This window comes from Manihot esculenta, chromosome 7, assembly GCF_001659605.2.
Source record: "Manihot esculenta cultivar AM560-2 chromosome 7, M.esculenta_v8, whole genome shotgun sequence".
NCBI classification, from domain to species: Eukaryota; Viridiplantae; Streptophyta; class Magnoliopsida; order Malpighiales; family Euphorbiaceae; genus Manihot; species Manihot esculenta.
The window spans coordinates 2,548,686-2,563,929 of NC_035167.2; the positions used below are offsets into that span (position 1 = coordinate 2,548,686).

The 15,244-nt window shown below is 29.4% G+C and overlaps 2 protein-coding genes across 2 annotated transcripts; both read right to left on the reverse strand.

Annotated features, from left to right (window-relative positions):
- Positions 1–1,012: 1,012 nt before the first annotated feature.
- Positions 1,013–5,813, reverse strand: LOC110618710 (probable sodium/metabolite cotransporter BASS1, chloroplastic). The gene is made up of 7 exons (XM_021761925.2): positions 5,252–5,813; positions 4,832–4,972; positions 3,804–3,959; positions 3,601–3,722; positions 3,333–3,494; positions 1,725–1,785; positions 1,013–1,517 (listed from the first exon to the last, which is right to left on the reverse strand). The coding sequence occupies exons 1-7, from the start codon at positions 5,654–5,656 to the stop codon at positions 1,332–1,334; spliced, it is 1,233 nt and encodes a 410-aa protein (XP_021617617.1). The 5' UTR covers positions 5,657–5,813; the 3' UTR covers positions 1,013–1,331.
- Positions 5,814–12,023: 6,210 nt separating this feature from the next.
- LOC110619509 (protein DMP3) lies at positions 12,024–13,087 on the reverse strand. Its single transcript, XM_021763011.2, has one exon. The coding sequence runs from the start codon at positions 12,985–12,987 to the stop codon at positions 12,310–12,312; it is 678 nt and encodes a 225-aa protein (XP_021618703.1). The 5' UTR covers positions 12,988–13,087; the 3' UTR covers positions 12,024–12,309.
- Between the last annotated feature and the right edge of the window lie 2,157 nt (positions 13,088–15,244).

Here is a 15,244-nt window from a genome sequence, read left to right on the forward strand (position 1 = left end):
TAGCCTTCTCTTTGGACTGCGCTTGGATTGCATGCCCGAGTTTTTTGGTATCAATGGAGGCGTCCTCCCTTACCATGGGAGCCATAAATGAGGTCTCCTCCTGAGCCTTATACTGCTCGAGAGTGGCTTGCAGTCTTTTAATGTATTTGAGTATTTGTTCGTTATTCAGATTGTTGAGATCTGCCTCGTTGATTATAGAGGGTGTGTTTTGTCCACTGCTGGGAGCGGAAGAAATGATAACACCCTTGTTAGCAGCAGCAGCTCGTGAATTGTCAGCCATTTCGAATATGGAAGAAAGAAATATTTTTTTAAAAGAAATATTTTTTTAAAAGAAATATTTTTTTAAAAGAAAGGGAATAAGAGACCGGTTTTAATTCAAATGAACAGAGATAATTCAATGAATTCCCGACAATAAAATCAAATGATGTGGCTGAAATGGAGCTGTGTAGCGATTGGTTAATTTACAAGAAAAGAAACATGAGCTAGTTAGCGCCTACAACAGCCATTCCGATGCTCAAGTCAATAAATTGAAAATAAAAGTGAGTGTAATGTAATGTTTTGAACTTAACAGTAGTTGCGTAAGAATTGCGTATCTTGATCTCTGTATTCATCTGTTTTTATATTATTAGAAAATGGAGTTGGTTATCATATCTCCTGAAAATCTGACTAGTACCGGCTAGTGGATATGAGATCTCGTGAAATGGGAATCTGGAGATCTGTTGGATTGCGTTCTGTAACGATAACTTCTCGTGGAGTCTCACCGTGTTGAGAGGATCAGTGAAATGGGGATCTGTTAAATTGCGTTCTATAACGATAACTTCTCGTAGAGTCTCGCCCTATAGTTGAGAGAATGATTCTAGATGAAGAGCTGAGATCTGAAGCATCCAAATCTTCTTTTCCCTCGATAGGACACAGTATCACTTTATCAAACTCTTACCCCATGACCTTATTTTCAAGTACCAACACAATGCCTACTTTGAGTGATTATTGTGTTACATTACTTTCAAACCAATAAAAAGTTAAAGAAATTGAATTAAATATCCAAATCAATCCAATATTATAATTTAAACCAATTTTGCTGGTTCAAAATTCGGATTGGGTTCGGTTGGTCAGATTTAATGTATTGGCTCAACCCATGAACACCCTAGGTCTCATGATCAAGCTGAGAGTTCAACAGGTCAAGTGAGGTTCAGAACCCAGTTCAATATCCATTAGCCGAAGACCAAGAAGCAGAAGAGAAGTAAATAATTCAAGCAAATAATTCTAATGCATTTCAGTGAAGAAAGAGAGCAAACCAAACATGTAACCAACATTATACCAGCACTCAATCTTCACTTCTGATCAAGCTTAGCCCTGTTGTCAGAATCGGAGGGATCAATATGTCTCCAAATGAATCCCAAACTGCTACCCATTATATTCATAACCACAGCAGACATTGCAGAGGGCAATGCAACCATTGGAGAAATGAAATGGGATGTTGCTAAAACCACACCCAAGGAAGAGTTTTGCATGCCAACCTGTGAGGAAGCATTGCACAACAAAAAAATGAAGCTTCTCTGTTAACTGCGGTATGGCCTATCCCTTGATAGATAAAATTGTTAAAATTTTAAACAATTCTGTAAAATTTAGTAGCACAGTTGAAAATTAAATTTATTTCATGAATCATGACTGAATTTTCAAACTTCAAGTCCATCAAGATCAGGCAAATATCTTCCAACTCATACCTCTATTGATATTGATCGGCGTTCTGGTTCACTAAATCCACATATAGCTGCTGATAGATAACTGCAGATACAAACGGTTCACATCTTGATTACTGAGATAAATCAGAAATAAAGGGTGACGAGTCGAGCAGAAAGTTTTTGCCTATCAACTCAATATGCAGTACATATGGTAGTAATTTGACTACAAAAAATATTTAGGAGGAACGTTTAAACATAGTTCAGAATCCGCATATTAAAAGAAAAATGAACGTCTAAAACAATTCCAAAAAGAAAACTAATACCACTCTACCAAGATTCGAGTCTTCTAGCCCATCTAATTGAAGAAAATTTGCATTTAGAGATGGAAACCCTTCCATCTTCAACAAACTAAAATGTCATCTTCTCTTAATTTTTCTCGAACTTGAACCAATAAGAATGTAAGACACGCACACACTCTCTCTCTCTCTATATATATACATATATATATCAATCTAATGGATGAACAAATTTATGAATCCTAACTGCTTTAGTTCCCTGACAATTGTTTTCTATCACTTAACTATTATGCTCAATTTTGTTTCAAGGAAAAAATATATATATACATATATAGGATCAACATGTTGGATTCAAGATACTGGCGAAGCTAGAAGTTAACATTGGGTGGGGGTGGTGGGGCAACATGAGTCCACATAAAAGCAACTATAATGGTTTGGGGGGGGGGGGGGGGTATCCCCTGTTAGAAACAATGGGTGAGATTTCTAGAGTAATCCAAAGTGCAAGGACTTAGAAAGATGTTTGTTTAACTAATTGGTTGAAAGACAAGAATTTTCATGTTGAAGAGCGAGTGCCAAAGGGCAAAGGGGAGAGAGCGAGAAAGAAAGAGAATAAAACCCAAATGAAAATCAATATGCATGGATGTTTCAGATAAAGCAATTGAATTTGAGACAACATTTTCTTTTATCGGGGGTTTTGCTTGAGAAATTCCATTCTCTGGTTTACGACTTCATGTGATTAGTCATTTGATAACCTGTTATGTTCAGAAAACATTTAAAAAAAAAAATCAATATGCTTGTTTATATTTCAGATTAATGAGATAAGGCAAAATTATTCAAATATCATATGTTGGAGACTAAAAATTCTTTCTTTTAGGGTTTCTGTAGAGAAAACTCTACTTTCTGGTTTACATGGTGTAAAAGGGAGTAATTTGGCTTTGTGTAATTTATATATACGTGTAAGAGTCATGGAAATCGTTATTAGACAAAATATTTATGGATATGTGGCTTTGTGCATCTGTCTCGCATAACTACTCAACAAATCATGATGATTAAGAAGACGGAAAAAAAAAAAAAATCATATATCCGTATTTAAAATAAGATGTGAATATCAGTTCAAAGCAGAAAGCAAACCTCAAAGAATTGAAACCAATACAATGACAATTAAGAGATATGTGGTTTTGTGCATATCCCTCTTGCATAGCTGCTACTCAAGATATCATGACGATTAAGAAACAAAATGATTTCATGTATTCATCTATTAATATATAAAAGAAGATGTGAATATTGTCTCAAAGCAGAAAGCAAACCTCGAAGAATTGAAACCATTACAATGATAATTAAGAGAAGCTCTTACCCCACGAAGAAACCAGCAAAATGTAGCAGCAAAACGGAAAGTAATACAACTCCCAGATCTCCGGACAATATTGATTGAATGAAAGGAACTGGAGAGGAACCAGGAGGCGATGAAGCACCAACAATTGAGGATTTAAGACGAACAACATTTTCTGAGAAGATGCTGGGATAAAACCCCAGAGCCAGGAAAAAAATTAATAAATAATGCAAGGAAGAGGTAAAGGATCCAGATGCACTAATTAAACCATAATAAATTAGAACAACAAAACCTGCATGCAAGCAGTGATGCTGCCAAAACGGAAAACAGTGGTGCATAAGGCGTCACTTCTTTCACTGCTGCAGGAAACATGGTCTGCAAATAAGAACCCAACAGAATCGGAGCAACAACCACCTGAACAAGATGTAACATTGACTAGGAAATCAGTAAATATAGGATGTTAAGCAACTAGTAGAAGCACAAATGTTAAGCTACCTGCAGGGTGCTGATAGAAAGTTTAAGAGCATCTACAGGAACATAAGTCCCTGCAAGAATCTTCATCAACAGGGGAGTGAGAAGTACTGCGCCAAGAGTAGTGCATACTGTCATTACAATAGACAACGGAACATCCCCTCGAGCAATTAAGGTCACCTGCAACACTACTTTAGCAAAATAGAAATGAACCAATTTCTTATGCATATGAATACAATGCATGAGCTGTCTAATCTCAGCCTTCTAAATATCTACACCTAAAAGGAGAACATCCTCAATTGTTTTGGGACACACATCTATTACTTTGTCCAGCTTATAAAAAAACCAGTTTTCTTAAGATCTTTTTTTTTTTTTTTTCGAAAAATTACAGTAAGTTAAGGACAATTATTAATGGACATAGAAACGACAGTAATATCTTGATATGGAGTATCAGAATGACAACTACAGAATTTGGTGTGGAACAAAGATATATATGCTGCTGTTCTGGATTACTAACATTAAACTTACAAAATTAACCATTAGGATTCCAAAAGAACAATTGATGTTGAAACAATCAGAGGTTAATGTGTTTCTTGACAATAACATACGTTGCACCCATAAGTTTATAAACTTTTCAAGAAAGTGAATCTTATTGTTAATAAAACTAGAGACACATTTCATGCCCTCAAGTGCCAAACAAAATTTTCACTAGATGGATGTTTGAACATATAAAATCCATTTATATAATATAATGCCAACGGAATAAACAAAATTCTCGTAGGTAAAACTGTAGCCCCATTATCAGCAAAGATTCATATTAAGTAACTTTTAAGCATGAAATTGAAGTATCCAAAAAAGCATCTATATGGTAAATATCTGTCTTTTTGTTTAATATGCTACTCCAAAGGAGTTGATCGTTAGTGTATTTCCAACCAGCAAAAAGTTACTTGCAGGGATAATGATTTAGCTATTTACATTGTTCCAAATATACTTAAGTATGCATAACATACAGGATTTTGGAGAAGGAAAACAAAGGGACAAAGTGCTCTTACCACATTAGAGGCAGTACCTCCAGGGCAACATCCAAGCAATATCAGTCCAACTGAAAGAGAAGGTGAAAGTGCCAAGGATTTGCTGACAATGGCTCCAAAAGCTGGCATGATGGTATACTGAGCAGCACATCCAAATAGTATCTGAGCAAGAAATAGCAAACAAGAAACTCACAAACAGGGAACCTACATTTTTGAGAACATCAAATTTGCAAACAAAATTGATGGGTCCTTTCCCCATAGAACTTCAATCATCATAGGATCAATTATAGGAAATATCAGCATGATCAATTATTGAATTTCACAAACACATAATCGAATGGTTCAAAAGTCAAAAAATCAATTGAAGCATATCCCATTTTCCAAAATTTCCCTACAGAATCAAAATCTCAATAAGATACTCCAACATGAGAAAACACTCACAGAGAGAGGCCTTTGCATGAACAAACCAACCAAATCTTTGAGCTCCAAAGTAAGACCCATTGCCAACATGATTAACCCGAGCGACAAACTATATGAACCTGGGCCGGTCTTCGCAAACCAAGCAAAAGTAGAGGGCTTCAGGCAAGCAACAACCCCTCCTACAGTCACATAGAGAGGATACAAGCTGGCTGCAGTGGACAACACATTTTCCCATCTGGGTTTTGCTGGAGTCACAGGTAGATGACTAGAATCATCGTGAACTGATCTAACTACAGTGGTTAGAGTCCTGAATTTTGATGGAAAAGAAACGTTAAATCTTTGTTCATGTCTAGCGAGAGGGAAGTTGATGAAGTGGGCTTTTTGAGGGGGTGCCAAGAAGGGACTGAGAATGAGCGAGAGAGACATTGCTTGGATCAGTTGGCTATGAAAGCTGAAGTGAAGAGTGCGAGAGTGAGAGCTAGCAGAGGTCGAAGTCGCATAGATTTTTTAGGCTTGACCAAGAATAGAGGGTTGACTTGATGCAACTTGTGTAAATGAGATTTTTTAGTTTTGGTATCTGCATCGAAACATGCTTTACCCTTATATGTCCAATCATCTGCTGCACGCCTGAACGCGCATTTTGGGGAGAATCGGCTAGCTTTTAAGTTACGGTGGCATTTCACCCTTAACCATAATTTATCCGCTAATTCTTCAACATCAGTTGATTCAGATTTTCCTTTAGTTTCACCCAAACTTCATTATGAATATGGATAAATCACTTAGATTCAAGTCCATAAGCAATGATAATTATCTTATAAAATCTCACTTTTGCTGCAGCTCTAATAAAATATTTAAATCTAATATTAAATTTAACTATTATAATTTTATTATATTATCTCCAAATTTTTATAACCGCTTATAACGGTTATTTTTTTCACTATAAATAGCCTTCAATTTATAAAAAATATTCTCTCTTTTCTGTAGATTATAAATTAGAGATAAATCCTTATTGTTCTGATTCTGAAAATTAAATTCCAGAAAAATCTGTTTAATTCTAAATGATTACAAAATAAATTCTTAAGAATAGTGTTCAGCACGACTCAAGTTTTATTATTATATCCTATTTTTTCAACAATCTTAAGGATTTAAGAACTTTATATAAATGGAATCAAACGTTGTTACTGTCTCAGCTTCTGCACTGTCTGCTTCTAATGACATTGTCACTGTCTCTGCTTCTGTTGTGCTTCCTACCGCTGCGCTTCCTGCTATTGTAAATTGTGGATCTCTTTTGTCTGTTGTTCCATACGCCAAACCTTTTCCTGACATTTTGGAGATTGAAGTTTTCTCGGATTAGAATTTTAAAAGATAGTAAGAGTGAATTTTTTTTTTCCAATACTTGACATGCATGGTGTTGCTTCAGCACTCACAAAATCAAGATCTGTACCTGCTGTTGATCTAAAGTTGCATGAAATCTGGGCCTATTCTAATAAGATATATAGGCATACAATTATCAGTACTCTTTCTAACGATCTTTTTGATATCTACTGTTCTTACAAGAAAATAAGGAAATATGAGATTCAATGAACCTAAAATATACTGCTGAAGATGCTGGAAAATAAAAATTTATAATTGTCAATTTTTATAAATGGGAAATGACTGTACAAACAGAAATGTATTTACCTCTTACACTACAGTGGGGGAAGGAGAAGAACATGTGTATTTAGGTGATTCTAGGACTGCAAGTGTCCTTAATAAAGGAAAATATTTTCTCAAATTCATATCTGGCAAGACCTTGACACTTAATGAAGTATTTTATATACCTAATATAAAAGCTAATTTAATTTTTGTAACTCTATTGAGAAAGACTAGGATTAAGGTGTCTTTTGAGTCAGACAAAATTGTACTGACTAAAAATAACATTTTTATTGAAAAAAGTTATTTTAATTAGGGACTCTTTGTTCTCAATATTTCTGCAATAACAAATGAAAATGCATATTCTTCTGCTTACTTACTTGATTCTTTTGATTTATGACATGCTAGATTAGGACATGTTAGTTCTTCTTATATTAAAAAATACAATATCTTGGTATAATATTTGACACTGTTAATACATGTTTAAATAAATATGAGATTTGTGCAGAATCTAAGTCAACCAAAAAATTATGTACAACTACACATAGAGAATCTGAATTGCTTAGTTTAATATACACAGACTCGATGGTTTAAAACAAACTATGACTAGAGCCGGTAAAAAATATTATATCATCCATTTAAAAAAAAAATACTATATAACTTTTATTGATGACTATTCTAGATATACTAAAGTATATTTGCTTAGAAACAAAAATGAAATATTTGATATATTTCAATTATATAAAACTAAAGTAGAAAATTAATTAAATAGGAAAATAAAAAGGATTAGATCAGATAGAAGTGGAAAATATATCTTATTTAATGACTTTTGTGAAAAAGAATGAATAATTCATGATTTTACTCCACCTTATTCACTTGAATCCAATGGAGTAATGGAAAGAAAACATAGAACATTAAAAGAAATGATAAAATGATTTATTAATAAGTTTCTCCTCACCTAATAACTTTTGAGGAGAAGTTTTATTATTTGCTTGTCATCTACAAAATAGGATACCCTATAAAAAAAACTGATAAAATACCCTATGAACTTTGGAAAGATTATACATACACCTAACTTAAAATATTTAAAAGTGTGGGGTGTCTTACTAAAATAATTCTTTCTGATCCTAAAAAATGAAAAATATGTTCAAAAATTTCTAATTGCATGTTTATAGGTTATGATGAACATAGTGCTGCATATAGATTTCTTATTTTGAAAAGTATAAAGTAAGACCAGTAGCAAAAAGTTTTTCTCAAAAACAATATATAGATTATTTTGACACTTTTGCCCCTATAGTTAGAATTTCTTCTATTAGAGTATTAATTGGTTGACCTTCTATACATAAACTTGTTATTCAATTAAATGGATGTTAAAACAACTTTTTTAAGTGGAGACTTAGAAGAAGAAATTTATATGGTATAACTGGATGGTTGTATTTTTTCTGGTCAAGAAAATAAAGTTAGCAAACTTCTTAAATCCTTATATGGTTTAAAACAAGCTCCTAAACAGCGGCATGAGAAATTTGATCAAGTTTGGACATTTCGATGTCAAACCAGTGAATACCCCTTATGATCCGAACTCTCAATTAAAAAAAAAATAGAGGTGACTCTGTTGCTCAATCTAAGTATGCACAGATCATTGGGAGTTTATTGCATTTAATGAATTTTTCACGACTTGATATAGTTTATATTGTATGTATATTGAGTGGGTATACACATGATCTCAATGACGATCATTGGGCTGTATTAATTAGACTAATGAAATATTTGAGAAGTACCATGAACTATAGTATCTTATATACTGGATTTTACACTATATTAGAAGAATACAGCGATGCTAACTGGATTTCAGATTCAGATGAGATAAAATCTACTAGTGGTTATGTATTCACTTTAGGAGGTGGTGCAATTACATGAAAATCAACCAAACAAAATATCATTGCTAAGTCCATTATGGAATTAGAGTTTATTGCTCTGGAATTAGCTTGAACTGAAGCTGAGTGGCTAAGAAACTTCTTAGCAAATATTCTGTTAGGAATAAAACCAACACTATCTGTATCAATGCATTGTGATTGCTAAGCGGCAATAATCATTGCAAAGAATAAAACTTTCAAGGGTAAAAATAGATATATTCGTTTAAAACATAATGTTATTAAGCAGCTGCTGAAAGATGGAACTATTTCCATTAATTATGTGAAGTCAGAAGTGAATTTGGCCAATCCTCTGACTAAACCTTTAGGGAGAAAACTAATAGATGAAACATCGAGGGGAATGGGACTTGAGCTAATTTGAAATTAACAGCGATAGAAACCCAATCTTTGTGATTGGAGATCCCATGAAAAATGTTCATATGGGTAATAACAAGTCATTTGTTAGTTCTGCTAGCACTATTTGTCATTGTTTATTTCTATGGTGTGAGAAGTGTTAGACTGCATTAATGAGAGGATGAGATGAAAGCTCTTAATGATATTCATATCCCTTATGGGTGGTGTATAAATTGCAGTATACAATTGATGATATCATCTATGTAAGTGTGGAGTTGAGCCGCTTCTATGAGATTGTGGCATAATCTTTAGACCACTTATGAACTACTAGGCGTGCACATGGTCTATTAGCGCAAAACATCATTGATAACAAGATCTGTGAAGTGTTATGAGATTGATGGGATATTAGCATACAAAAAAAGAGTTTTTTGTTCATAAAAACAAAAGTTTCACCAATTATTTTATATGTTAAGTTTTATTAATCTAATTTTGGTTCATAGTCCAAAAAACACCAGATTCGAAACATATACACTAAAATTTTAAATTCAGCAATGAAAAATCTTTTGAAATATATGGGGATTATTATAAAATTAGTTTAGATTTCAAAAGATTTTGTGGTCGTTGAATATTTTATTTGTGAGATTTGTTGGTCGTTGCAGATTTGATATTTAAATTTAATATTAAATCTAACCGTTATGATTTTATTATATTATCTCAAAATTTTTATAACTGTTTACAACGGTTAATTTTTTCACTATAAATAACTTCAATCTTTACAAAATAAATGACTCACATTTTTCTTTTTTATTCCTCTTCTCTTTAGATTATAAATTAAAAATAAATTCTTATCATTCTGATTCAGAAATTAAATTCAGAAGAATTTAATTTAATTATGAAATTACAAAATAAATCTTTAAAAAAAATCCACAACACGACTCAGATTTTATTATTTTATTCTATTTTTATAACAGTAACTTTGCAGGTCACGGTTGGCGATGGGGCTTGTTAGCATGCCCTACCCGAAAAAATTATTGGAAATAAGTTTAATTAAGCATGTATGTTTAGAGGAACAATATTTTCTATAAAAATATTTTTCATAATTTTTAATATCTAAAATATTTAAAATATTTAAAATATTTTGTGAAAAATATTTAATAAATAAAAAATAATAAAATTATTTCTTAAAAAAACTACTTTTTTCAGAAAAAAAATATTTTTTACACTTTAATAATTTTATCAAAATTTCTATACATGAATTTATTAATATATCTTCCCTTTCTAAATTAAAATTAAACTATTTTATTGAAAAAAAATTATAAAAAATATTTTTAAATATAAATTAGTTTCTATTAAGAAATAGTTTAAATACAGTTTATTTTTTATTATTTAATTTTAATTTAAAAAATAAAATATATTAACAAATTTATATATAAAAATTTTAATAAAATTTTCAAAAAGTAAATTATTTTTTAAAATAATTCAATTTTTTAATTAAAAAAATATTATTCATTAACTAATTTTTTAAAGTATTTTAAATATTAAAAAATATAAAAATAATATTTTACCTGAAATAAATTAAACTTAAATTTTATATTTTTACACGGAAGTCTAATAATTTTAATTTAATTTATTTTGTAAATATATGTTTAAATTTTAGGTCATGTAACTCTAACCTATTCTCATATTATTTTAACAATAAACTATTATTTTTATAGTAAAATATAATTTTAAAAATCATTTATTGTTTTTAATGTATTTTTTTTTATGTTAATTAAAACACTAAATTTTGAATATCACAATCAATAAAAAAATATTTTATTATTAAAAATAATATCATATTAAATTAAAAGTTATTTAACTTTAAAAGCAAAATTTATATATTTATTTAATAAAAAATTAAAATATATTTAACTCGTTAATAAAAATACAAAAAATTTAATTAGATTTGTTTTCAACTATTCTTTAGTACTTTGATGACTAATACTCCTAATCAATAAAACTAAAAGCATTTATTATTTATTTTAATTGTTGTTAAATATATTAAATGATTTAATAAAAAAATAATCATTTGCTCATTTATTTTTTACTAAATTAGGATAATAAATAATAGAGAAATTTATTATTTAATCCCAGAATATTGTCTTTATTAAAATCAGTTTCTACATTTTTTTAAATTTATTAAAATATTTTTTTTTACAATCAACAAAATAGCCATTTCGTTTATTTTTACTGTTAAAAATATTTTAAAAAATCAAATTAACCATCTTCTTTTTTTCAGACACCTTCTCCTTTTCTTATTATTTTTTATTATTTTGATTCTTCCTTTTCAGGAAAAAGGAGGAGAGACCATCTCGTTGACGTATCGTTGACGTAGAGAAAAGACAAGAATATTTTAATAAATTTAAAAAAAGATAATAAAATTTTAATAGATTTTTAAAATTAAAGGGATTAATTTGTTAATAATAATAATATTCATGGACTAAATAAAGAGGTTTATTTAAAAATAAAATTGAAATTTAAAAATTCTCTCATTTTTTATTTATTTAAAAAAAAATAAAAAAATAAAAAAAATAAAAAAATTATTTTATCGACGAAAAAAAATATTTTAATAAATTTTTAAAAATATAAAGACTGATTTGTACTCTGAGACTAAGTGATGAATCTTCCTAAATAATATGTATTTATTCATTAAATTAAGTTAAAATAATTAATTAATTTTTTATTATTGATGTGTTAAATAACTTAAATAATGAATACAAATAAATTCATTACAATTTTTTTCTTTTATAAAGAGATGGGAATTGAATCTAAAACATCCTAAAGTTCAACTTAATGAACTTGGTCTGCTTCTCTATAAAATTAAAATAATAATAATAAATTCTATAAAAACAGCTGGAAAGAATAAGAACATGTCATTCTTAAATAAAACATTTTTTTTTTTTAAAAAAGAACAATTCTTCAGCAAAAGCAACCCATCATCAAATATATCAATAAAAAAATCAGCCATGTCTGATTTTGAATTAAGCAACAGCTCATGGAGCACAAATTCTGGGGATAATAAAAAAAAAAAAAAAAAAACATTTTTTCACCAGTAAATCAATATTTGCATTACATGATGTCTCACAGTGAAATTTTGATATGTGCTTAATGTTCATACCAGAGTAGAAAGGATTTGTTGAAGAATTATTTGCCTGAAGTAACAGGGTAACCAATCCCATGTCTTCTAGTTGGGAAAACAACAAACAACAAGCTACACATGATCCCAATCCCAATTGGAACTACATCCAAAACCTCTTGAGTCTTATGTTCAGGCAGAGGATAAAAGCAATTCACCACATTTTTCTCTCTCAAAGCCACAGCAACAAACACCAACACAGATAAAACAGCATGAACCCCATCAATGAACCTAATCTTATACTTCCTCAAATCTTTCCCATCAAATAAAGCTTCAGAATCTGGGCAATCAAACAGAAAAATCCCATCAAAAGTTGCAAAACCATAGTAGACTTCCCCATCTGATGACTTCACACTGTCCGTAAATGAAGCAAGAAAGCAAGAAATTGCAAGAAGAGCAAGAAGAAGGAAGGTCAATGGGCGTGTAGCAGAATCACAAGCACCATTGTTGGTGAAGATTGGTGTTAGAAGCTGAAAGGCTAAAAGGGTTCCTGTGGGAAGAAGATTGGCTAAGTTTGCTGTGGTTGTTAGGGTTTGTGAGATTGCTCTTTGTGAAAGAGTAGGAGATTTTTGTGGGGATTTTGGGGTTTCACTTTCATGGTCTTCATTGGAGATTGAACTTGCTGTTGTTGTTGTTGCTGCCTCTTGCTTGGTGGATGTAGTTGCTGTTCTTGCTCTAAGAGACATAATTAATCTTGGGAATTTGCAAGATTATGATTTTTGTTTTCTGTGGGGATGAGAGATTGTGATTTTCTTCTCCAGAAAGAGCTTGTGATTATCAATGGGGAAAGCAAAAGTTTGGGATATATAGGAGAATTGAATAGTTTGAAATTGGTGGAAGCAATTAGAAAAAATTACCATTTTATCCTGTACTATAGAAAAATTTATTAATTAATTCATAATTTTAAACAATATATTAAAATATCATTAAAATTTTAAAATTTTTAGTAATTAGTCACTTTATTAATTTTAATTATTAAATATTATAGAAAAGTAAAAAACACTCTCAATATACAGAGACTAACTAATATATATATTCTTATAAAATTATAAAATTAATTAATAAATTTTTTTATATTATAGAGATTAAATAGTAAAATATTTATCAATTAAAATTAATAAAATAACTTTATTTTTTGTATTACTTATCTTGAAAGGATGAAGTTGTTATTTCCATGGAGTTTCCTGTAATTATTGACTATTTCAATGGCCATGTAAGCATATGCATATTCTGATCTTATGCCAGATGCGTGAAGGAAGATAATGCTTATGGCGAAAAGAAAAAGGAAGGTTATGCCTTGCATGAACACGCCATTAACGAATTGATTTCAAGGGTCAAAACTGACATTTGCATTTATAATATACCTTTTTTAATTCCACTAATGTTATGTTTTACTTGATAAAATTGTGTTTGAGACAGATCTTGTGGATTCAATATACATTCATATCAAAATTAAAAGTTACAATTATTTATACTTTAAATTCATTATAAATTAAATTTAAATAAAAATTATTTTTTTTAACATAAAAATCGAGGAGTAGAATACGAGATTTTTTAAAATTATTCGAATACACTTATCAGACTAAATTTTTGAATGCATAAAAATCATTATTTTTAAAAGGCGGTTTTAGGGGTGAGCAGTATTCGGTTCAAATCGAAAAAACCGATCGAACCGAATCGATTTAAAATTTTAATTCGGTTTTTTATATATTTCGATTCGGTTCGGTTTTTAATTTTAGAAATTTTAGTTATTTTGGTTCGGTTCGATTTTAATCAGAAAAAACCAAAAAAATCAAACCGAATGATTAGTGATAATAATATATTTTTTCAATAATATAGAGAAATTAAACCTAAAATATTTTAATTAAATTTTAAAATATTAAAAATAAAGTGTAAAAAAAAATTATTAAAAATCGAAACCGATCAAACCGAATAGAATCAAACCGAATCAGACAGATTCGGTTCAATTCGAATTCTGACCAAAATCGATTTGATTCGATTTTCATAAACACTAAAATTTCAGTTTTTGATTTATTCAGTTCAGTTCAATTTTAAATCGAATCGAATGCTCACTCCTAGCCCGTTTAGTATAATTTATCTAAATGATATATCAAAATTGTTTGACAAAATTTACGTAAACCATATACAAATTTAGATATCGTAACACTAAAATATATAAATTTAATTTTAAAATATAAAATCTCTTTTAAATTCTATTTAAATAACATAAAAACTCATTTCACTTGTAATGGCAATTTTCTAAATTAATTTATTGGTTGGAACACTTGTTAAATTATATATATATATATTTTTTTCTCATTTTTAATATTTTATTAATTTTTTAATACTAAAAAAATCAAATAAATAAAAACTGTTTCCTTAAAATATTTTTTTTAATAAATTATTTAACGAAATTTTGCTGGGCATTTACTTTGTTCAACAAACCGATTTTAATAAAAATCTTTGTTATATCTCTAGCGAAAGAAAAGTCTCTTTTTCAGTGCCGATAGAGGGAAGGATCTCGCCTTTTGGCCGTTCATTCTCCCCTTCCTTCCTCTTTTCGTCTTTAATTTTAGTAGATTAATTTTTTTTTCTCTTTTGGATATTTTGCTCTTTTTGCCTAGTCTTCAAATTTTTCAGTCCGTATTTAGTTTAAATCGAAAAAATTAATCGAATTGAATTAATTTAAAATTTTAATTTAATTTTTTATTCAATTCAGTTCGATTCGATTTTTAATTTTAGAAATTTCGGTTATTTCGATTCGATTAGATTTTAATCGGAAAAAATTAAAAAAATTAAATCGAACCGATTAGTGATAATAATATATTATTTTTAATAATATAGAGAAATTAAATTATATTAAAATTAAAATATTTTAATTAAATTTTAAAATACTAAAAATAAAGTGTAAAAAATAAAAAATTTATTAAAAATCGAAACCGA

What these genes read in the sequence shown, in the direction of transcription:
- LOC110618710 (XM_021761925.2), bottom strand. Translation starts at nt 5,656, where the DNA reads ATGTCTCTCTCGCTCATTCTCAGTCCCTTCTTGGCACCCCCTCAAAAA. An exon ending in TCATGCAAAGGCCTCTCTCT is followed by an intron (nt 4,973 to 5,251) that starts GTGAGTGTTTTC and finishes TTTCTTGCTCAG; the next exon opens with ATACTATTTGGATGTGCTGC. An exon ending in GAGGTACTGCCTCTAATGTG is followed by an intron (nt 3,960 to 4,831) that starts GTAAGAGCACTT and finishes GTAGTGTTGCAG; the next exon opens with GTGACCTTAATTGCTCGAGG.
- LOC110619509 (XM_021763011.2), bottom strand. Translation starts at nt 12,987, where the DNA reads ATGTCTCTTAGAGCAAGAACAGCAACTACATCCACCAAGCAAGAGGCA.